Source organism: Erigeron canadensis, chromosome 6 (genome assembly GCF_010389155.1).
Source record: "Erigeron canadensis isolate Cc75 chromosome 6, C_canadensis_v1, whole genome shotgun sequence".
NCBI classification, from domain to species: domain Eukaryota; kingdom Viridiplantae; phylum Streptophyta; class Magnoliopsida; order Asterales; family Asteraceae; genus Erigeron; species Erigeron canadensis.
The window spans coordinates 4,281,031-4,304,982 of NC_057766.1; the positions used below are offsets into that span (position 1 = coordinate 4,281,031).

Sequence of the window (23,952 nt, forward strand, 5' to 3'; positions counted from 1 at the left end):
TAGCCTTACCGCAATCTTTAACTGCAGATAAAGCATTCAACTCTACCTGGAACGATCTAGATGCACCTTACGTTGACTTATTAATTTTGAATATAAGGAGTTAAAATTATGCCCTGTCGCAGTATGTTGCCGGTGTCTATGAGTAAACTGAAAAGGAAGGATTTAAAGCAGCATTTTCTCCATTAACTATCGAAATGCAGGGGGTACTGCTACTGTAGAGACAAAATTTAATATGGTTGCGGAAGATCTCTGAGTTAACAAGCCTGATTTATGAGTTATGACCCAAGTCCAGAAATCCTGACCCACCAGAAGCTCTCAAAATTGTTCCAATCCTTTCTATGCACAGGAGATGACATTTTTTAACTTATAATTCATTATTTCAAGTCCTTCATTCGCTCATCTTCTGATTTGATGATTTCTAAAAGGCCAAATTGTTAAATGTAAGCACGAGATTTAAACGGGGTGAATGTACTACAACCATATTTCTTCACATAGGAGATATATTCTATATGTTCCACTATTTTGGTAAGATTTTAATGCTAAACAGGGTCCATATTTTCATTAATACCAATGTTTTTAGTTACATTCATAGTATTATGAAGTCATCTCTTAGATACAACACAAGTTCCATGAAAATGTCTATCGACACATAACTAAAAGCGTATGATCCAACACATATGCCTTCTATACCAAAGGGGTTTGTTTAAAGGTATATGTGTTGCTCCATCAACCAAAAGATTGTAGGATACTCCCGAGACAATTGTGTTGTGTAGTGATTCTTAGTGATCTTAATCTGGAAGAAAACTGTCCAAAAATTACAAGAAATCGGATCATATAGAACAAATTATCTCCATTCTACAACATAAAACTATCAACTATTCACCAGAACACAAGCTGACTAGACAATATAACTTCTAAGGTTTGTCCATGGGTGGACTATCGATGCACCAGTGATGCAACACAACGAGACCAGGGTCATATACTTCAGCATTATGCCGATAATGAAAACAAAAAGAAAAAAACAAAACAAACGAAAATGTATCAATTTGCTATATTAAAAACACAATTAAGCATTTCAAGAGCAGTGAAGAAAAATCTTAATGTGAAACAGACTAATTTTATTACTCAAAGTGCTCACCGCTACAAGTTGCTAATGAGAGTAGTCTTTACATAAAGTCAAAAAATTATCTGTCCGTCAATCACATACAACCAATTTCTGATACAAATCTCCAGATATAGCAGCCTCCATGATACTTTCCGGATTTAATTCAGTCTTCACAGGTAGATCCTCGGGTTTGATCACCCCGCCTTCTTCAAGAAACAGAGTCAATAAGTTCTTTGAGAACCCGCTAAGCAGAGCCACCCCTTCCTGATCGGCAGTCACTGGAGTAGAACGCGAGTCTCTAAGATTCCAAAACACAATTTCAGGCACTTTCTCATACCCATGACTCTTAAACTTCCTCTGGATCACTTTATAATCAGTCTCCCATAGATTGCTAGAAGCCTCATCAAACTCCATATCACTAAAAACAAACACCCTTTTCACCATCTCATCTTCACTCAGCTTCCCATTCACAGCCACCTCCAACATCCTATCGAAAACCTTTTGAAAATTCGTGTTACAACCCCAATGCATATTTCGTATAAACTGTGTCTTTGATTTAAGATCACGGCCTTGAATCAAATGCAATTCCGGTGACTCGCTAAACGTAATCACATGACCCTTCCACGGCTCTGCACTGAGTTCTGAAACCAACAATCCAAGCGCCACAGCTACTTCCATCGGCGTCCCAGACATACTACCAGAAACATCACAAACCGCAATACAGTTTGTCAACTTCCCCTTGTTCAACAAATCATTAACCATTCGTGCCCATTGAAGCTCGGCGACATTACCCACCCCAGAACTCCCACGGTTCAACGAAGCAATAATCTCGTGAGGCAACAACGCCCCTGCAGCAATCTTGGCATCACCAGACTTGACATTCTCCAAATACTCGCGAAACCTCTTATTATCTCTATGCAAGAATATATCCGTATAATTCTTCATAGCAACGGAAGCAACTCTCTCGTAACAAATCAAACTCCATTCCTTGGCACTCATATAAACTTCGGGCAACATCAAAGCACGACGTAATGGCACGAGCACTTCTTTCCTCAACCGATTCTTAACCCTCATTACATAACCAACATCATCAAGCCCGTCAAGCTCCATATCACCACTATCCCTAGGGTAAAGTATCTTACCGATCGATTCACACATCAATAACGCCTTATCGTAGGACGAATCCACACTAGGACACCACTTGGCCGCTAGACTAATTTTTTTGGTATCTCCCCTATTCAACATATCAATATCCGATTTCAAACAAACAGCAAAATACAAACACACCTGATCATACAAATACTTGTAATTCATATCAGAATTATACATATCGTTCGCCTTTTTAACCTTGGCGGTTTCCTTTTCTCTCCTCAACGCTTTCGCCTTTTGTTTCTCTTCCTCCATTCTTGCAGCATTCGCCTTGACCCTTTCCTCTCTCGACACGCTTTTTCTCCTATTCTTTTCGTTCTTTTTTTCTCTCTTCTTTTCTCTTTTCCTTTCATTCTTTTTTTCGAGAAAATACATCTTTCTCGCCGCACCTTTCCCTTTCGCCGTTTTCTTAGCCAGCCAATCACGTTTTTCGTTTTCTCGTACTTCTGGACACATAACAAGTCTATACAAAATCTCTGGCAAGTCCTTAAAGTAGCCAAAACTAACAATATTCGGAACATTATCCGCTAATGTTTTCGGATGGTTTTTATGTAGCCAAAGTGCTGCCATATAAAACCGTTCTTTATCAGACTTACCAGATCCGCGAACACTGCGGAGATTACAGATTAGTTTGAGTGTGGTGAGTGGATCATGAGCCCATGCTGACTCAGCACGACTGATCACGCCTTCTGACGGCGTGGTAGGGACGACGTGGAAAAAGAAATCTAGACATGGGTTTTTTGAGGATTTATATGTGGCTGATTTGTTTTCGGTGAAGCATAAATTGTCGTCATCGTCGGTGGTGTATTCTAATGATGGCCGAATTTGATACTCGTATTTGTAGTCGTCGTCGTCATCGTCGGTGGTGGTGTATTCCGGTGACCGTGTTTGATTTTCGAAGTTGGAGGACATTGTTTTTTGATGGTGTGAATATTATTGAAGCCGGGTTAGTACTTTGTTTATATACAAGTTAATTGCTTGATACGCACGCGTAAATGCGTAATTTACGAATATATCTAGGTTTTCTAATAAAAAGAGTTACGTTATACTCGTAATTCCAGTAATTTAATTCTTTATTGGACTGTTTGGCGAAGGTAGCTTTAAAGGCTGGGCTTTAGGTTTTGAAAGAAAACACCTTTTTCACACAAAAACTTTTGGAATGTTGCAACTTGCAAGTTTGAATATTTGGACCAACCTTCCGTTAGGCTCGTCGACTAAGTCGGTTATCAAGAATAGTTAATATTTGTTTTATACATAATATACATTTGATTGACCCAATATTTTAAGACCCGTTTGATGAATGGATGGTTTCAAAACATCCGTTTGATTGACGGATGATTTTAGATGACGTATCAAATGTGTATGAAGGTCATCCTAGTTGGTCAGAAACACTTCCAGTTTTACCTAAGGTTTTGAATTCGATTTTAGAGTTTTTCTATCTGAATACTTGTAACAGCTCATGGTCAACATCTCGTTGTCTAGGGTTTGTGCAAGGCCTTACCATTATACGGTGAGATTTTTCCAATGTCATATAACGACTGAATGTTTGAAAAAATATATATAATATAGTATAAGATATTATTTAATGATGCAAATTTAGTAAAAAGAAATAATGTTAATAAAGAAGAAAGGAGGAAGGGAAACAAAAAAAATCCTTGAGATGAGATCATACTTGTTAAACTTTTACGAGTCGAGTCGATTTACACAAAAAATGAGTCGACTCGGTAGGTGACTCAATTTTGTCCAGACTCTTACGAGTCGCTGTGTGAACTTGGACCGAGTCACAAGTTGCAAACCTATAATTATTGTAGTTTGATACTATGGTTATATATTATGTATTATACTTAATTTGCTAGATTATTTTGCTTGTTATCTATATAGTTTGATCATTTTATTGCGAATTGAGGGATAAATTGTAAGTTTATGTTTCAAAACTATTGCATATGTGATATTTTGGTAAATTTATTAAGATAACGAATTATATTTTGCTTCTAAAGACGTCACATATATATAATTATACTATATCATGTAATACCTAAAGTTGTTCTCACTCTTACGAGTCGAGTCATGTTCCGAATCACGAGTCAAAATATTATATTTTTGAGTCGACAAGTATAGATAGAATACATTCTATGGGGATGGTCTTAGGGAGGAGGGAGTACCCCTCGAGTTGAGCTCCGATTCGTCGACCCGATCGGCTACACCGCTGCCACCGATCGGGTACCATTCCGGTAGGCAAAATCGGGTACCATTTTGAGTCTTGAAACCGAGCTTTGTTTGTTATATTTTTTATTTTTTTCATGTTTTTCGTACAGATATATAAATACATATATGTGGATTTTTATTTTTATTTTTCAAAAAGTCTAATGTAGAAAACAACCAGTTTCATTTATCCATGTTTGGTCCCTGTATTTTTATATGTTTTTTTTTTCAAATATCCGTGTTTGGTCCTTGTAATTTAAATTTAATATTATTTAGTTTGTTTTAATATTGTTTATATATCTTTCTTATTTAATCTAAGTTCTAAGTTAGTTTTGTTAACAAATTGAAATGTATAAGTTAATTTTTTTATGTTTATAAATTAAATGGAAAAAAGAAAGTTAGGTAAAATTTGATAAGTTATACTTAAGATTTGAATAAAAATTGAATAAAATTAAGTAGTTGTGAGTTAGAGCCTGGAGGGCTTTAGTTGGAGGGGAAAATGGGTAATTTTGGATACTTGGGTACCACTCCATTCCCCCTTAAGGCACCAACCCACCTACCTAATTAAGCAAATCTGATTAAGATTTTTAAATTTTAAATTAAAATAACTTTTTCTCATTAGCATTAACTCCTGATTGACATTTACCATATATTATGAGAGTTCCATATATATATATATATATTGTAACCATGAGTGATATATTGTATAGATATATTGGAATACTTCCTTTTCTCCTTTTTGCTATCTATTTCTTCTTCTTCATAATATTTTATAATAAGGAAAATATTAAATGTTGTTAATAGCATCAATTCTTCTCTCACAAACATCCCCTATTTGTCACATGTTAAATCAATAACCATCCCCCTTGAATGTGAGGGCAACAGCAGCTGTCTAATTGCTGTTAACAATATATTAGACATCCCCTTAATAATAATGAATAAATTGACTATGATCCATGTTCAAGGATTTACAACAAAGATCAACTTATTTAATTATCTAATAATCAACTCATAAAAGTTAAAAAAAATAAAATAAAATAGAAAGTACATAATTTTTTTTGAAAGTTAACTAAAAACTAAATAAAAACAAAAAATTAGTTAAGGCACCCGCCTACTTAATTAAGCAAGTCTGTCTAATAATCACTCGTATGATTTTGGAAATTCAAATTAAAATAAAATTTTTCCGTTAGCATGAAGTCGGAATCGAAATAAAAAAATTAAACTAGATTTAAAGTAAACATGTGTTTAGGTCCGGAGGTTTTATTTTATTTTAATTTAATTTAATTTAATTTTCCTTTAATTAAACTTAACTACCCCCATTCCAACAAACCTCTATATCACTCCACACTCCACTCCACTCCACTTGCTGCTGCTGCTGCTGAGTTCCAACGGTGACTATAAATAAATGAATTAATCACACACACATATATAATATTATTATATATACATATACATACATATAGAAGAATAGAATAGAAAGAAAGATGGGAAGATCTAATAATAATAATAGTAAGAAGGGGAATTATTGTTTCAAAATAATTGCTTGTGGCGGCGGCAGTAGTAAATCTGAATCTTCATCTGCTGCTATTGATACACATGACCTTCTTCATACTTCTCAGGTTTCTTTTAGTATTTTTTGTCTTGCGATTTTTATGTTGATTTGCTAGTTTGAATAATAATTTGCTATTATTTTATCTTTTTTTTTTTGGCTGTAATTTAGCTATTGTTATTGTTCCTAGTAATAATAATAATAATAATAATAATAATAATAATAATAATAATAATAATAATAATAATAATAATAATAATAATAATAATAATAATAAAATAATAATAATAATAATAATAAAAATAATAATTATAATCTTTTTTTTTTTGTTTGTTTTATATTTGTCATTTTCCCGTTAGGGGTATAATAAAAAGTTATTAAACATGTTTGATTTTGGTGTCGAATGTTCCTAAACTCGAAACCTATTTGTATGTATCAAACTTTCGACTCATCTATATCTATACTCCTCTGTAAAGCATATTGCTTTTTTTATTTTTGGAAATTAAGCATTGTATTCCCATAATACCCTTACACCCCTACCTTCTTTCTAATCTCTCCTCGACCTTCTATCACCCTCCGCCGCCGCCCTCGATCTCCACCACCGCCTCCCTTTTATATTGTCATCGCCTTCTAGCCGCTGCAACGCGCGGGCACTATGCTCGTTACATATTATATGTGACAAGAACTCCCCTATTAAATACTAATATGAGATTTTGTTCCTTCATTTTTTCCACATTGCATATTGAAAAGCCCTTTAATATTGATGATATATATATATATTAACGATAAATACTATTCATTCACTTTTACAGAGTAAGAAAAGTTCCAATTAAAACTATCTTTAAAGTAGTTTGATTTTTAACATTAAAATGGAAATTGTTGAAACTCTTTTCTGTTGATAAAATAATAATAGAATGATTTCAAGTTAAAGAAAGTAAGAAAATCCAAGCTGTAAATGCGTAAGATAAAATTTCATGTAGTTACTTTATTAACATGGTTAGTTCGAGACATGATGATTAGTGTTTGTGATCGGTAAAAGACTTTTCAGAGTAGTTTTACCAAGTTTGCTTATGTTTTCGAATATTTTAATTAGTTATTCTATTTAATAGAAAATTTTCTTATTATTCAAATTATATTGCTTTCATACTATTTGAATAAATACATATCTCGAGTTTCATATATCTTGAAATGAAACGTAGCCCCCCTCAATCAAAAAATCTGGCTTCGCCACTGGGTTCATTGTTATTATATGTATCACACTTGACTAAAATCTAAATGAAATACCTTTCTTGTCTGAATTGAAATCTAATGCCAGCCGTGTCACATTTATTTTTCAGTCACTAATCACACATACAAATGAAATTAATCACTTGTGCGTTACACTAGCATATATCATATATGTATCCCCGAATGTATCTATGTATGAATTTTGTTTGTATTTGTTCATCTTCAGAACAAAGGATCAGATAAAAAAGGATGGAGTTTTCGTAAAAAGGATCGTGTACTAAGCAACACTGTTATAACTGAGTTCCCTGCTTCTGAGAATAAGGTCTCTGAACCTGTTATAATCCATTCTGAAACACCCGTTGTTTCTGAAAAAGCTGCTGCGGCAGATCCATGGACAGAGGAATTGCCGCGGGGATCAACTTCGACCGCCAAGGGTAGTGCAGTGTCTAAGGAGAAAGCCACCGATGACCATGATATTCCTTCTGATTCCACCATTGATGAAGCAGTTGTCATTGTAATCCAGGCTGCTGTTAGGAAATTCTTGGTACGTATTTTACTTTTGGATGCAGGTGGCAAGTTTGACTACTTTACTTATGAATGAGTTGATTTTGGCTGTGTGTGTGTGTGTGTGTGTGTGTGTGTTCAAACAGGTCATATGGGCTGAATGGGTCAACCCCCTAAAACAGTATATCAATGGAACTAGATTATTGCTGTAATGGTATTGTTATTTAATCATAGTCTGCCCATTAATTACTTATGACAAAATTTGAAAACGCACGTAAAGTTTTGCCAGTCATCCCAACATGATCGGACCTGTGTTAAAGTATGACCTGTTTCAACCTGAACCTGAAGTTTTTTGACCCATCAACCTTTCCACACATATTTTTAGGACTACTTATCATAGATTGTACCAGTCAATAAGCTCTAACTGAGCTTGTATATGTTTTAACTCTTTTTGATAATGGTTATAATTATTTAGGCTCAGAGAGAACTACTGAGGCATAAGAATGTCGTGAAGTTGCAAGCTGCTGTACGAGGCCATTTAGTTCGTTGCCGTGCTGCTGGAACTCTGCGTTGCATTCAATCGATTGTCAAGATGCAAATTCTTGTTCGTGCTCGCATTGCTAAGCCTTCTGTTGCGAAAAAGGTAAATAAAAGGCATCTGAAAGCTGGGTACAATTTCAAACCTCCTTAAAGTTTAACCTTATGTGGCTTATTTAATTGCACAATCAAATTGATTTTTTTACATTTTGTGCTACTCTTCCTTTTTATATCTCTATATTTCTTGTTTTCTTTATATTGCTTTTTTCCCCTGCAATATGCATTAATGTGTCTACCAGTTTTGTATAGTTGTCATAAATTTTTTTGTTGGTAGCAAGTGTTTCCTACTTTAGGGGTTTATTTGAGATTGAGGAGTTGTTTTGTATATCTAACTGACAGAGGGTGTATGACATTGCAAATTGGTATTCTGAATTCTCTAATATATTTAGTTAATTAGTTGACTATTGAACCACCTCCAAGGTAGCCTGGTGGTTAACATCTAGAGATCTTTACAAGAGGTGGTTAACAATCTGGGGGTGGGCAAGGAAAGGTTCGGAAATGGGAATGGAATACCCTGTTAGGCCACATAAATTTGAGTTAAAAAGACCTGTCTTTCCTGGGTGATTTGAATATGAAAAAAGCTCATCCGTTATGTTAGGAGGCTGTTGATCGCTTAGACATATTATATGTTATACATGTGTCTGTTTTTAGATTTCGTATCGTATTGTTTACTAAGCTATAATTACATCTCTTATGGTCGATTCATAAGTAGTCCCATCATTTAAGTTGATACTCACGGATCTGGTATCATATAGTCTCTAATGATTTGAGTAATAATGTAATAAGATATCTTTGGGTTCATTTACTTCTGGAAAATCAGCTAGCCAACAAAAGACTTGCAAATCAATTTGTTGCATCTACCATCTTTACGTTGAGTATTAATTATTGTATTTGTATGGCCTTTCTGCTTTCTTTCAGGGCATTCAAGATTCTAGGTACAAGCCACAACCAACGTATATCTCCATTGAGAAGCTACTCAGTAACAGATTTGCTATTCAGGTAATACAATTGGATATTATTTCTTTTACTTCTAAACCTGTTTGAGCATTGAATAGAGGTGGGTCAATGGATACGTGACTGGGTCGGATGGGTTAGATAAAGGGGCAGAAGGGGTTTGAGTTGAGTTTAGCAACTTTAATTGGGTCGGGTCTGTACGGCCTAATTGCAAGCGTTTATTTGTATCTCTTTCTTTCGAAATGTATAAATATTTTGTTTGCAATACTTTGTTATATTATTAAATAAATAGTTAATTAGTTAGACTAATTATTTAGTGGTTTTGAAAAATCTATAAACCCATTTAGAAGGTTTTTTGCATATTCAATACACAGTGAGTGGGTTCCAAGTTCCAACCCATTGGACCCAAGAGATAAAGTGCAATCCGTAGTCACCCACTTGCTCATAAATAGTTTGAAAATGCCACCTCATTCTTTTATCTAACGAAAGAAGTAACAGTCTATATTCGATAAAAGGTACTGAATTCTACACCACGGACCAAACAAATCAACATTAAATGTGATACATCAAAGGATGATCCATCTTGGAAATGGATGGAACGTTGGATGTCTATCTCATCTCCTGAAGTTATGGAGTCACACACATCTAAACACGAGCATGACAAGGTTGATGATAACAAAAGCAAAGATGGGAATGTAAATGTTGAGCACAAGTCTGATCTGGAAATTGAGCCTACTTTACTTCCCAAAAACCCTGCAGTGGAGGTTGAACAACCCAAACGTCTTTCCAAAAGGATGGCCACTGAACAAGCAGATTCCGAGGGAAGGAAGTCTGTGTTTGGATCAAGAAAGGCAAGTAATCCATCATTCCTTGCTGCCCATTCAAGATTTGAGGGATTGACCTCCAAAACCAATTCATTGACTTCAGTTAGTTCTTCCAATCAAGAAAATGCGTTGGATTCACCTGTACATAAAAGTGTCAAGGTTGAATCGGCAAAATCTTATGGTTATGAAAGCTTGAGAGTGGGTCGTAGTCATACTGGTGGTTCAGAATGTGGAACTGAACTTTCTATCACATCCTTGCTTGACTCACCAGATCCATCAGAGGCTGGAAACACTGAGAATGTCAAAGATTCAAAAGTTTTAGATAAAGCAGTGAATTATGAAGAACATGATCTTCTAGGTACTGAGTTGACTCACTCTTTTTTGGATCTTTCTGAAAATTACGATGGTAACTGTTTGCCCAGCAGTGAACCATCAAAACCTGAAGATAACGCCGATATATTATCACAATTGAACCAAAATGGATCTCCAAGAAGTCATATAACAGCCTCTGAATTGCAAAGAACACCTTCCAGCCAGCTGTCAGTTAAGAGTAAGACTAGAACTGATAAAAAGGCATCTGGTCAAAAACCAAAGTCATGGTCAAATAGTCAAAAGTCTCCTGTAAGCTTTGACCATTTACCTAGAGAGACTAAACATGGTAAACGAAGGAACTCTTTTGGGTCACAAACATCCGATCTTATGGATCAGGAACCCAGAGATAGTAGCAGCAGTAATTCTATACCAAGTTATATGCAAGTGACGGAATCTGCACGAGCTAAAGCTCTTGCAAATAGCTCACCAAGATCGAGCCCAGACGTGCAAGGTAAGGAAGCGTACTTGAAAAAGAGGCACTCATTGCCTGCTGCTGTGAATGGCAGGCATAGTTCGCCTCGTGTCAAGCGGTCCTCGCCTCAGGCACAACAGACAACAAAGGGAAATGATAATCGAGGTAATATTCTAATTTAAAGGAAAAACGCATTAACTTGGTTTGTACAAATTTTCTAGTTTGGGTCACCGAATTTTTGTTTATTCCATATATAACCTTCAAACTTGCAAAACAAATGAAAAAGCTTTGAAACAGTTTCCACCTTTGTGGAACCGGGTTTCTTATTGCCAGCATACAATTAAAGTTAGCATGGTCAAAGTTAACAACATTTTACCTTAGGTCTAGATTTTGTGGAAGTTTGAGGGTTTTGCCAGTTTGTTTCAAAGTTAAATGGTTATGTCTGGGCAACAAAGGATAATTATCCACAATATGTTGCCTGTTTTTGCAACCATCCCTATTGTTACACTGCATTGTGCTAGATCTTGCTTTGTTTCTTGTTTTTTGTCTATTAAACATAGATTAGAGCTGCTTATCTATAATATACTTGTACTATCGTTAGTCATTTCAGTTGCATCATTTTGTCCAGTTCAACTCAAAGCACCTAACGTAAACAATCAACTTCTTGTAAGATCGTTAGTTTCTGAACTAGAATACATAACTGTTAGGATGAGGAAAATATGTGTATGTGATAACTTTTTATATTCGAGAATGTAATTGAACAAGTATGAAAATCCAATGGCTTTTTTTATTTTTGCTTCATCACAAGAACTTCATTTAGCTTTCAAACTGAACATGTTTGCATCTTTTATGAGTTTCTCGTGTCTTCAGCTGATTGTTTGCTGTGCTTATAGCAGAGAGGAAATGGCAGAATTAATCTAAAGAATCATGATGTTTGAGGTGCTTGTGAGTTGTGTAGCATGTTTCAGTCCACAAAATTTGAGTTGTTTGACAGGTAGAGATGCATGTAATCTTTGGAATTTTCTTCTTGGTAGCACAAGTCCTAGAGATTCTGCTGCTTTTGGTTATCGTTTAATTTTTATTTTGTTTAATGATCTGCTTGTGTATACGTTTGTAAACGTAGTTGTGTGTCATTTTTGCTCTGCTCTTCTTTTGGTGCTTAAGAGAAAAATGTGGAAATTTAACTTATATATTTGTTGTTCAAGAAATTTGAGATGCAAGAGAAAGCCTTTCTTTATGATTTCTTATAATTTAGAGGGCATTCTTGCGAAACAGTAGATATATGTGTATCATATTATTCCTTCATCTTAATATCTATCAGCTACTACTTTTCTCACTTGTAAGCTGGTGAATTGAAAATCTTACGCTTTAATGAGAATTGAAAATGCCAAACTCGACATAATACAATACCTAATCTGGGTTTAATCGGATGTGATGGTGTTATAGTCGTGACAATCATTTATCCATGTCCTCTGTTAAAAAAAACTAATGAGATGGAATGAAGTTGGCCAAGCTTTGGTGTTTGAAGGTTGTCACACCTGGTATTGGTTTGAGTAATTTTCAACCAACATTTTTCAACGTTTGTGTTTGAATTTGTTGGAAGCTGTCCAAAGTGCACTGAAAATCTGAAATTCACACATAATTTCCCTCAACTTGGCAAACAATCTCTCGAATCTAGCCATTACGCTTTCTCCACGGTTCTCCATATTCGTCTACTTGTTCAGAACTAACAAACTCCAGTTTTAAAGTTCTTTTTGTGGGGCTTTCCATGTCTCCCGTTAAGCTTCATCTCCAGAAGTAACCGTTGTTGGATATTGACCTATCTAGAGCAGCATACAGCTTTAATACTGGCTTCCTCCAAAACCTCAGAAACGAAAACTTTTATGTTTCTTTACAGCTTACTAACAAAAATCTTGGAAGCTTAAGGTTTGTAACATCTCTGGCCAGCAAAAACAATATAGCTTTTATAAACACTTATAAGCTAACAACACATTAGAACGGGTGGATGTATCACATTGTTCTCTTAATAAAGGAGTAATGATAGTCAAAATTACCGAGTTTACCAAACTTGATACATCTAAAGGTAAGTAACGACAAACAGCTAATAAGGCAGGTCACCATGAAGATTTCATCAAATATATGATAAAAACGAATAATAAATAATGACCTTCTCATGTACAGCAAACCATGAAATGATACTGGCCATGGAGCCAACATGTGCAGCAAACCTTGAAATACTACTGGCCATGGAGCCAAGAAGTGACCGAACAACAACTCAAACAGAAACCATGATAGCATTCCTTCTGGCCATGGAGCCAAGAAGTGACCCGAACAACAACTTGAACAGAAACCTAACCAGCAAGCCCTAAACAACAACATGGATAGAGAGCCGAGAAACCCAAAAAGACTGAGCCAGAGCAAAACAAACAACCAAAATTAGAACCTTAAAAACATAAAACAGGCTTTGAAATAGAAGCTTAGATGTTCTAGGTTAGACACCCAAACGAACATCTTTTTCCTTCTGAGAATGCTAACAAAGATCAGTAAAAGTCACATTAAAAACAGCAACATTACTAAGCTCACTAAAATAACTGCCCAAACAACTTAAAAGAATGTAAACCACAATTGGCTAATAATAATGCATGTTGTTTTTGGAAAACATAAGCAAAAAAACTCCAAATACTATTTTTAATGACACAAAACCCTGCCTACTCAATGAATACGAAGCAGCAAGAAAGGAATGCAGATAACATGCCCTTCCAGACAAAAACCACCAACTCAGCAAATGTCTTTGTTTGCTCATCTGCAGGTCTACACAGCAGTAGAGCATACACCCTATTCTGCCACAAGATCCATCCATTCTTCAAACATATAAAAACTTCACTTGAAGGTTCTCAGTTATATTTCCACCAGTAGCAGCTCAATGCCTTTTTAATAGGATGAGATTGGTTATTTTAAGGATAGACAATATAAGGGAGAAAAGTTTAGAGTATGCATAAAGAAAAGAGGTGTTTGCACAATAAAGGACCAATAAACAGTCATCTGGAAAAGCAATACGTAGAAACACTCAAAAAAGGCCATATATATACTAAATACAGTCCTTATACCAAAGCCCATATACGTATACCTTAACCCACATACGCTGATGTAGGCCATGCTTACATGGATCCTACAAGGCTCCTACTTGGACATCCTCATATGTTGACACATCAACATCAGCTAAGTCTCCTTTAGTAAGGTAAGAGATGAGAAAAACACATAACCCATGTTCCTTCACGCCTACCAATCAGCTTGTAGATTCAGTAGGATTGGTGTTGGCGCCTTTGATAGAAGGCCCTCGTCGACTTGTTACCTCTTGAATATATCTCTTCTTACAGCTATTTATATGAGCACAGATGGGTCTTTAGAGACCTAAAACAAAAATCAATAATGGGAGGGTATTCCTAGTAGGACCTACTGTATTACGCTAGTCAAATGGGATAAGTGATTGAGAAGCACACCTATGGTTGAAGTGCGGATATGCAGCTCTAAGCACGAAACAAAGATCTTACAATGTACTCAACCCATACCATCATTCATTTGTTCTTATATCCTCCCTTCAGTAGAAGACTAGACGGTGCCATAACTCTAGATCAAAAGTGGGCATTCAACTAGTTAAAATAAACACTGCATATTTACAAACAATAGTCCCATAACCGGTGATTAGATCAGATTCGGAAATGGATCAAAACGAGTGGGGTTTTTTCAAGTATCATGAATATCACCATAAATTATAAGAGACAGATTGAGTTGTTTTTATTCCTTTTATAAACAACTTAAAACTAAAAAGCCCTTATAGCATTAAAAGGCAATGTAGGCGGAACGTCCCGAAGAAACATCCTTAATACAGTAAAACTGAACAAATTCAATCTTAGTATACCAACTCTAGACAACCTGAAAAAGAAGTGAAAGTATTCAGTGAGTTAATATTTATCCACTTCGACACATATGACCGGTTTACATATTGCAGCCGTCTTAGGTGTAACTTTCTTGTAACTGTATGATCCAAGCAATGTGCTGGATCACTTTGTTTAACACATAATCGCAGTTCAAAAAAAAGGGTTACATATTGCAGCTTGGCCCCAATTGACCACCCAATACACAAGGTAGCCATAAAAATCCAATTAAAGACATTAAATTAGCCAAATTAAAGTGACCCATTTCAAAGGAATTGGGTAAATATTCCCAATCAAACATCAAACGTGCCCAACTGCAATCAATAATTAGGCTATACAGATTTAACGAAAAATATGAAAAGGGAAAGTACTAGTACAACAAGGTGAATTCTCAATGTATGAAAGGTTTTGAGGAAGCAGACATGCACTGTCTTTCATAAAGGATGGTTAATAGATGTTCCTGATTTCATATAAATACTGGAAAAATAAACAAAAGCCTAAAGATTAGACCAACACAAAGTAATAGTGCATAATATGATAAAACATCATCTGGTATGCATTATACAAAAAAACCGAAATAACAATACTATGCATGAAAACTGGAAGAGAGTTGAAACACAAATTAGACCAGCACAAAGTAATAGTATATAATGTTTATAATGTAATGTGTTTAAAGAGTAATCTGCATGAAAGGTGTACTCGAATCTCTAGAACTTTGCTTGCATCTTCAGAAGTCCTCTATTCAAATGCACAGTTTGCAATGTGGTCATAATCTTTGGCCTCTATTGTTGGCCAAGCAAAAGTAGTGTTTCCTTGTAGGAATGCACAAAAAATTTACCTTCTAATCCATGAATTCCGATATGAGTGATGTCTTTTGATTCTGGTTCATAAATAGCAAGTTCATGTTCATTAGTATAAAAATAGTCCAAACGATTCGTATTCTTCGATTCGATTATTGGTGCACCACTCTTTCGGAATCCCAGTGTTTTACATAGTAGTGATGCATCAGTTGCACGTATCGAGTACAGCCTATTAAAGGCTCTAGCACAACCATGCCCATTCATCATCCATACATCACAATTTTCTCTCAGAGTGTACTTATTGAACTTGAGAACAGCAAGAGACTCCCTTAGGTTAGATACCAGCAAATCAGCATAAGGGTCGAGTGCTAAAGGGCGAGGGAGGTTTACTTTGGTGAATTCTTCAGTTGTCACATTAAATGACATGATCAGTTTGGGATTCCTTGTCCCATCATCCACATCAATCCTATCAAAGGCAACCCAATAAATAAACCCGTCTACAACTGCCTGAGAATATCCAAAATCAATGGATATATGAGGAAGGTTGATACTTAACGGACTTCTCCAAGTCCCTCCCGAACTTAACGTAAATACCTCAACTTGGGTGCTAGCGTTTACATCTTTTAATCTACCGAAAGCAGAAACATATGAAATCTTGACAAGCTTAGGGTCAAGATTCCGAGGACAAACGCCAAAACCAACAACAGTCCAGTAGTATTTTTCGGGTAACAGATTAGGTACTGCAATGACAACAGTTTTTCTGATACAAGGATTCCAGATAACTGCTGTACTGGTTTTCTCTTCATACACGCAAAACAGGCCATGAGAAGTACCGACTATTATTGAATCATGTCTAAATTTGTTAACAGAATCGGGAACAAAATCATCACTAACCTTTTGATGTGGGAAAGTGTCATCATCCACAATGGACACGTATTTTACCTGTCCATCAAGGAAATCTCGTTTGCTTATAAGTAGATTGCGATGGGCCTGATCATGAGAGTGGCGGAGGGTATAAGCGGTCCCTATAGGTAATATATCATTTTGTTAGGCAACTTTTTTTTTCTAAACAAACAAGTGAACAACCCAATTTCCTAAACCCGTCTCTTAGTTTTATACAAAAATTTTTAGTGTAAATACATCATTTTGTTAGGCAAACTTTTTTTTTTACCCAAACATGTGAACAACCCAGTTTACTGAACCCGTTCTTTTTTTAAAAATTTGCAAAAAATTCATGAAATATGCTTCCGTATAATAATAACTAGTTTAACACGAAACAAATATCTACGTATTAGTTGCAGAATTTCATTTTAGAATTATACATATACATGTAAGATACACACTTCCAACAAGCACGATGAGTTGGAACTAAAAAAAAAAGCCCTCTCCTTTGGAAACAAAGGGGGTAAGGTTGTTTACATCTCCCCTCCTTATATTTCTTGTAATTTGTGAAAGATAGAAATGAGTACCGTTACAAAGAAAAATAAATGTAATATATACCCTTCCATTTCACTTCATTGTAAAAAGGTAGAAGCAGCAAAAAGGCCGATTAACCTTCGTATTAAGACCATATCCAAGAGTTTTTATTCAATTGTACAATATAAAATAATTGACCCCTTCACTCAAAGCACATCTGAGTTATCTCTTTTCACGCTGAACAGCACTAGGATTTGACACCATATCCATCATCATCTTCTCAGGTGAGTCTTCCCAATTGGTGAAAGTTTTTAAGTCGATCTACAAAGAGCAGCCAAAAAAAAGTTTGTAACGATGCAATGAAGCAAGGGAAAGGTGTGAAAGTCTAAGGGTGTGCAAAAGTGGGTCATGATCAACAATACCAAAGAATCAGACCGAAACAGTTAGGTATGGTTTTGGAACTAGAGTTTTAAGTTACCTTTCGCCTTTGTTCAGTGAAAAGTTCTTCTCTCTTCTGGAATGAATTTTGAAATTCCTTCGTCTTTCCCCCTCCTAATCCCCATACTTCCACGTCAAATACTTGAGCCTCAGTAGGCAGGTATCCCTACAGAAAACCGAGTACAAGGGTTAACATTAAGATTTCAAAGTCCATAGTTGACCATGCACGTGACCAAGTGCTCTTTTGTTGAGGATCACCTAATTTCTAGCACATTTAGCATTAGATGGAAAAACACTAATTTTTATTTATAAAACCTACTTCTTTATTCCGTATGATACACATCAAACTTTCAAATTTATAATAATATGGTCATAAATTAAACTACCATGTACCATAAATGGAACAACACTTAAAAGTGACACATGTAATTAAAAAGGTAATGGTGCATATTGGAACCATATCAAAAAGTATGATAAAAAAAAAGTATATGGTGCATCTCTATATATGCAGGGAAGTATGTTTTCATTTTATGGCATAAACCCTTAAAAGGAATGGAAATTTTACAGCATCTGAAGCAAACTTTCTCCGTTCTAGACTTCCAATTGAGTAGATAGAAATACACCAAGGTTCAAGTGGTCCCTCACAATAGATGAAATAAACTAGTTGAGTCTCAGGCGAAACCAAGATCTGATAATACTTATTGCTGGCCAAAATGGATTGCATTGACTGAGCAACACTTTTTTGTGCATACCTTTGACATAGTAAACATTTACAATACCTATTCATTAAAATTACTAGCATGGTATCAGCACAATGCGGCAGCGACGGCAGTGTGATGGCGGCGACGGATGGTAATGATGGTGGCGGCGTCAAATGGTGTAGGTAATTAATGTAAAGGTGTTTAATTTAAAGGGGCTAATGGAGATGTTGTATAATTATATAGAAGTATAGATAAATAAATTTCTATACTTAACTTTCAACATGAGTCTATAGTTTTTATATAGAAGTATAGATAAATAAATGAGCTGAATAAATGGATTAAGGAGGTCGCAACCACTCAAATACACTTTGGGAGGCATACTGACCCGTTTTTGGGAAACTTGGGTTGATATTTCCGTCTAACATTTTCAGGATATGTTGTCAATAAATGGAAATTAAACAGGACAAATCACCCTTTTAAAACAGCAATAAATAACACGACTCGTGTGCACATCAAGAACTTACTTGATTTGGAAATAGGGCACCAGGTTGATACGTCTTGTCATATGCATGATGCCTGACAGTAAGCTTAGAAAAGTCTTCATCTATTAAAACTCTCTCGTTTCCTATAGATCCTCCAAAAGCAATTCCCACAGGCTTTGGTTTTGCCTCATAACCAGGTGAGTGCAAGTGACTGTATACAAAGTTCTTCTCTTTACCTGCTTGAAAAGTACATTTACTCAGTCCTTGAAACAGGCCAGTCGGTTGTGTTTTAACAGGTCACATGGCTAAACATGATATAGGTCAAATGAGTCGAATGGGTCAACAGTTGCCTAACGTGCATACAGAATGCTTACAGTTTCCTAATTGTAAAGGCCTATCTTGATAGTTCGATAAACCAACTTTTGCAACAATATTTAGTACTACTATTTCTACTATATACGAAGTACCAAAAAAGGATAAAACATTGTGGCAGGTCAACCTAACCTGGCCTGACCCAATTTGATCCACACACAAAAGGTATCAATTTTGACCCATTACTAAGCCCACAGAGTCACTTGACACACCACTTGTGAAGTTACTCACCTGAAGACGTAAAATGATCAAAGACAGGACTTATAGCATATAGACTTCCAGATGTTCCATAAAAAGTATCTTTGTTCTCGTAAGCCTGGTGGGTAAGTACACCAATTATGCAACTACGGTCTTCCAATTTAGCAGAGATAAGCATAAGTATCGGACCATTATACCCTTCTACATTTGACCAAAACCTGTTCAAACCTTTGCCATGAAGAGAAGACCTACATGAAATTAAAGGAACAGAATATCAAGTCTCATAACAAATCAAATTCGTACATTTATGAAAATTATTGTAATCTATTACTATGAATCTATGATAGTCAAAAAACATAAAATTTAACTCATATGTCCAATACCAAACGAGTAACTTTTTATTACCATTTGTATAATTATATTTACATAGGTAAGTGGGTTCCTTTTTGCCTTTTAGAGAATAGTCTTGCGAGCACGACAGCTCTACAATCACTGAAATGAAAAGATAAACAAAAATCATTTTCTCTTGCACCATAGACTGTGGTACTCATTATACCTTGCTTGAAATTGTGGCACCAGGAATTGAATCAAACTGATCACTGTTTTCCAAACAAAATATAACTATTGCAAAAAAAGCTATATAGCCCACATGCAAGTAAATTGCTCAGATAGTAGTTATGTCTCTATCAGTATGGTATGTTATGCTACTTCAAAAGCTTGAAGGGCATGCAGGGAAAAATTAATAAGAAGAAAGACAGGTTGATTATGAAATGCATATACAAAGTGAGTAAAGAGCTCACTAAGAATGTAAGGTCTAGGAGATTGAGTCCAAAACGCTGATAAAACTAGATTGTATTAGAGATATGCAATAACATACATCATTTACAGGGTAATCTTATTCTGAAGTACAATTAAAAAGTGATCATTGCGATTGAATGAAATAACCAGTTGCTTACAGTTACGGATACTTAGGTAATTTCATATTTATCTAACTAATTAGTGTTTCTTTCAGCAATTCCTTACCAAACCATCCAGATATGATCATTATGACCCGAAATAATCAGATAATCAGAACCTTAATCCGTTTACCAGAAACTCAAATCTGATTATTACGCCTCAAATTCACAAGGATTAGTTAAACATTGTTGAGCTCAAGCAATAGATAATGTAAACAAGTATATGACATCGACTATATACATAATGGAAAATAGATAAGATGAAAAAGGACGCATACCTATATAGAATGTTTTCTTTAACTTCATTAACATCAGGTGCAAAGCATGTTTTTAAAATTTCCTCACGCATTGTACTTCTTAAGGTAAGGGATATTGACCATGCCCTGCCAGAAGTCAGAAGATAGGTATTGGAGTGTGCTATTGAGCCAGGATCGCTGGTGGATGAGGAGGCTGGTTCCAATTTGTCCTGCCATCAATATCAACCGCAACTAACTCAGCTGATGGAAATATCACCATATCCGCAACAAATTTAATATATTACTGGAATTCAAGCACATTACACACATTAACACATGTTTACACGTAGAGTTTAGTAGAATAACACCAGGATCAATCAGAACAAGTTAAAAGATAAATCGTTCCTTTGAACTCATTTTTTATATTCTTTTAGTGAAAATAACAGAAGAGCTAAATTGATTTAGATATAAGAAGCAAAAAGAGAGGTCTGGCTGGTTGGATAAGGGTGAAAGTAATTTCAAGTAAATATTTAGGAGTGAAAATAGGTTGCTTGAGCTGCCAACCAAAACTTATTTTTCCTTTTACTTTCTAATGTATTTTATTTTTGGTAATTTAATTTCATAGCTCACTGTTATACTCAATGTGTATGTATTGATAGTCCCTGCATTTAAAACTTATAATTTTTCTCCTTTAGCTTTTATAATTACAGTGATAGTCCTTACTTTTGAAAGTTGTAACATGAAAAATCCTAATTTGGACTATCCATCTTTGCAAGTTGTAATACTGATATCCCCTACTGGTAAAACCCCAAAAGGAGGGACTTCCATGAAACTCCGAAAACTAAAGAACGAAATAAACTTTTGTTAAATTCTCACAAATTTGATTTAAACCTCAAAACTATGCCATCATTATTAAACATATGAATTAGACCCACTGTAAACCATCAACAAAACGGTTCAACAAAAGACAACAAAGACATATTCATTGCCTCATATGTCATGTATCGGAACCTATTCTTGTGTTTCTCAAAGGTGCAGGTCCTGCGGGTCCAGAGTCATCAAAAGTGTAAATCATTTTATTCAGGAAATCACATCATATGTGTATACTTCACACAATAACTATTAAAAATCTAAAAAAGTATCTGCTGTTCAAAATAAAGCACATCATTTGGAAAGTAGGTGAATTAAGACAACCTAATCTAATTCTACAAATTTCGTAAAAATCTAACCAGTCTGGCACCCATTTTGCCACCTCTAAGTAAAAGCTAACAAGAATGCAGTACCTGTTGAGACACAGAGTTTGAAAGTCTAGAATGAACGAACTGCACCAAGCAATCAGGAAGGTTGGGAACGGTTTTCAGTACCCACACATGAAGCTTCCCTACTGGAAGTTGTATATCAGAGCCTAAAAGATTGTCATCCCATATATTTAATTCTGCACCACCTTCCGCACACGAAGAAACAGCAGATAATACTAAATTATTTATATCCGGAAGACCAAATTTTCCTTTCCCTTTGGATAACGTCAAACTGCTAGAATTCCAAGACATAACCCAACACATCCAAAGAAGCATCAACAAATCAGCTGGAAGTAGATACCCGTTTATCTTTAAATCCTCGTCACTAGACTCAACCTGCAATCCTGTTGTGGCTCCCGACTTCACAGTTGCTATTTGAAATAACCTTAACAAATTATTCAATGCGTTTGATGTTGGCATCCGCCCACAGCATTTGGTATAGCCATTCAAGAATGCAATCCAATTTAGACCGCCTTTTTCTGCTGTGAAAAACTGATCAACGATTGAATGGCCTAAATGACTCAGTAATGCAGGAAAGTTTTCTGGTTTGAAGGATGCTTCACAACTTTGATAATCGATAGATAATTCAAAGTATTCCTAAAAAGAATAAACATAAACAATATAACCCAAATTAACCACATTTATTAAAATGGTATTCTGATTCACCTTAAAACTATATCCCACAAACCTCATGGTTTCTTTTCTTTTTTTAACTACTATTATTATTATACAGTAATTATCTATATTATCTTATAAAGCATTTTGCCCTTTTTTAAATCTCAAAAGATGATTTGAACTACCTAAATTACCCTCCTTTATTCGTTAATTTAAACCTCTCTAACTAATATACCTATAATGCCCTTAAATCCCAACCACTCATTTTTTTCTCTCTCCTCAAATCTCAACCACGCATTTTTTTCTCTCTCCTCCATAAATCATTTTATTCCTCTAATTTATTAAAAATCTTTTATCTCAAAAACCGTATATCAATAAATTATAAAAACTGTATGGGTGTTCTTAAAATTTCATGCTCTTTATCAGAGATGTCATTCGATATACTTTCGACGAATTTTTAAATCCGAGTACGAAGCCCGTACTGCTAAGTCATTTGGCTATCGTACTTTATGACTTATCACCTCTATGACCTATCACCCCACCATCTCACCACCGCATTGCGCGGGTACTATTGCTTGTTTTTATTAGAAAGGCAAACTATCTTACTCCTACTCCTAAATTACACGAATGCCTTATATTACCTGTAAAGAAGTAATGGGAATGGATTGAGTTTGAGAATCAGAAAGATTTGAAAAAGACTTCTGAAGAAGAGTAAGGGCACCGGTTGATGCAGCTAATGATTCAGCTTCACGTTGCTCTGGCGATCCTCCTTGTTCTGTCGATGATGACGCACCCATTTTATTTTTATTTCAAAATCTTGATTTGTATAATTAATTGGAACTCGGAAATTTATTTATATAAAGATGATGATTGATTGCTTTATATAGGACAAAGTGTCCTAAGAAATCCAATTAAAATTAAAAAAGGAAAACAAAAGATGGTGTCTTCTGTTTTTAGATTGAAGTTCGTCGACATGAATGAAACACCCTTTCGTGATGCCGTAAGGCCAATTCTAGATATCTTTATTAATTATTTCGTTTAAGAGTTTTTTTATATATATCAAGCAAAATACAAGTAATTAACGGTTATCTATATGCAAACTCCCTTTCCCTTTTAAGTAATTAAGAACCTAAAATGACTATATTACCCTTTTTATTTATTTATTAATTTAAACATTTTTACCTAAATACCTATAATACCCTTAATAAAATAAACTACAACATAGATTCTCCAATCCTTAAATAATCATATTAACCCTTACCGCCGTACATCATCGCCACAATTGCCGCAGCCACACCTTTGTCGTTACCACCATCACCGCTGCATCGCGCGGGCACCATTAATGATTAAGTTTTTAACTATTAAGTTTGTTAATTAAAAAGAAACAAGGCCTAAGTTTAGGTAAAAAAAAAATAAAGATTTCTATTTTTATTATCTCTTAATAAAATAAAATTGTGATGATGTCATATTATTTAAAAAAAAACTTGCATGGCATCCATTAATATACAATCTTGATATTTTTATGACATCATAAAAAAAAATTAACAATTTATTTTAAGAGAGTGTTTGGGATTGCGTTATAAAGTGATTATAACGTTTGTAAAGCGCAA

The 23,952-nt window shown here is 35.1% G+C and overlaps 4 protein-coding genes across 6 annotated transcripts; 1 reads left to right on the top strand and 3 right to left on the bottom strand.

Moving 5' to 3' along the window:
* Positions 1-1,093: 1,093 nt before the first annotated feature.
* Positions 1,094-3,167, bottom strand: LOC122606006. The gene has a single exon (XM_043778976.1). It carries the CDS (start codon positions 3,164-3,166, stop codon positions 1,196-1,198), a length of 1,971 nt encoding a protein of 656 aa, XP_043634911.1. The 5' UTR covers position 3,167; the 3' UTR covers positions 1,094-1,195.
* Positions 3,168-5,929: 2,762 nt separating this feature from the next.
* LOC122603617 (protein IQ-DOMAIN 32-like) lies at positions 5,930-12,231 on the top strand. 2 transcript variants are annotated; one of them, XM_043776368.1, is made up of 6 exons: positions 5,930-6,075; positions 7,459-7,776; positions 8,212-8,379; positions 9,252-9,332; positions 9,803-11,060; positions 11,789-12,231. In XM_043776368.1, exons 1-6 carry the CDS (start codon positions 5,941-5,943, stop codon positions 11,809-11,811), a joined length of 1,983 nt encoding a protein of 660 aa, XP_043632303.1. In that variant the 5' UTR covers positions 5,930-5,940; the 3' UTR covers positions 11,812-12,231. The 2 variants fall into 2 exon arrangements, with proteins under 2 accessions (XP_043632303.1, XP_043632305.1); XM_043776370.1 differs by having other exon boundaries at positions 11,792-12,231.
* Positions 12,232-15,612: 3,381 nt separating this feature from the next.
* Positions 15,613-17,138, bottom strand: LOC122604157 (F-box/kelch-repeat protein At3g23880-like). Its single transcript, XM_043777055.1, has 2 exons — positions 17,100-17,138; positions 15,613-16,572 (listed from the first exon to the last, which is right to left on the bottom strand). The coding sequence occupies exons 1-2, from the start codon at positions 17,136-17,138 to the stop codon at positions 15,613-15,615; spliced, it is 999 nt and encodes a 332-aa protein (XP_043632990.1).
* LOC122602514 lies at positions 16,896-23,222 on the bottom strand. 2 transcript variants are annotated; one of them, XM_043775127.1, is made up of 7 exons: positions 22,984-23,222; positions 21,713-22,324; positions 20,472-20,659; positions 19,271-19,485; positions 18,710-18,906; positions 17,525-17,650; positions 16,896-17,367 (listed from the first exon to the last, which is right to left on the bottom strand). In XM_043775127.1, exons 1-7 carry the CDS (start codon positions 23,137-23,139, stop codon positions 17,269-17,271), a joined length of 1,593 nt encoding a protein of 530 aa, XP_043631062.1. In that variant the 5' UTR covers positions 23,140-23,222; the 3' UTR covers positions 16,896-17,268. The 2 variants fall into 2 exon arrangements, with proteins under 2 accessions (XP_043631062.1, XP_043631063.1); XM_043775128.1 differs by having other exon boundaries at positions 18,710-18,903; positions 22,984-23,215.
* Positions 23,223-23,952: the final 730 nt, after the last annotated feature.

Coding starts and splice junctions, on each gene's coding strand:
- LOC122603617 (XM_043776368.1), top strand. CDS start 5,941: ATGGGAAGATCTAATAATAATAATAGTAAGAAGGGGAATTATTGTTTC. Junction 7,777..8,211: donor CTGCTGTTAGGAAATTCTTG/GTACGTATTTTA, acceptor ATAATTATTTAG/GCTCAGAGAGAACTACTGAG. Junction 11,061..11,788: donor AAAGGGAAATGATAATCGAG/GTAATATTCTAA, acceptor CTGTGCTTATAG/CAGAGAGGAAATGGCAGAAT.
- LOC122602514 (XM_043775127.1), bottom strand. CDS start 23,139: ATGGGTGCGTCATCATCGACAGAACAAGGAGGATCGCCAGAGCAACGT. Junction 17,651..18,709: donor GTGCCCTATTTCCAAATCAA/GTAAGTTCTTGA, acceptor GGTTTTCTGTAG/GGATACCTGCCTACTGAGGC. Junction 17,368..17,524: donor TCACTGAACAAAGGCGAAAG/GTAACTTAAAAC, acceptor TGCTCTTTGTAG/ATCGACTTAAAAACTTTCAC.
- LOC122604157 (XM_043777055.1), bottom strand. CDS start 17,138: ATGGAAGGGTATATATTACATTTATTTTTCTTTGTAACG. Junction 16,573..17,099: donor ATTTATTTTTCTTTGTAACG/GTACTCATTTCT, acceptor CTTGATGGACAG/GTAAAATACGTGTCCATTGT.
- LOC122606006 (XM_043778976.1), bottom strand. CDS start 3,166: ATGTCCTCCAACTTCGAAAATCAAACACGGTCACCGGAATACACCACC.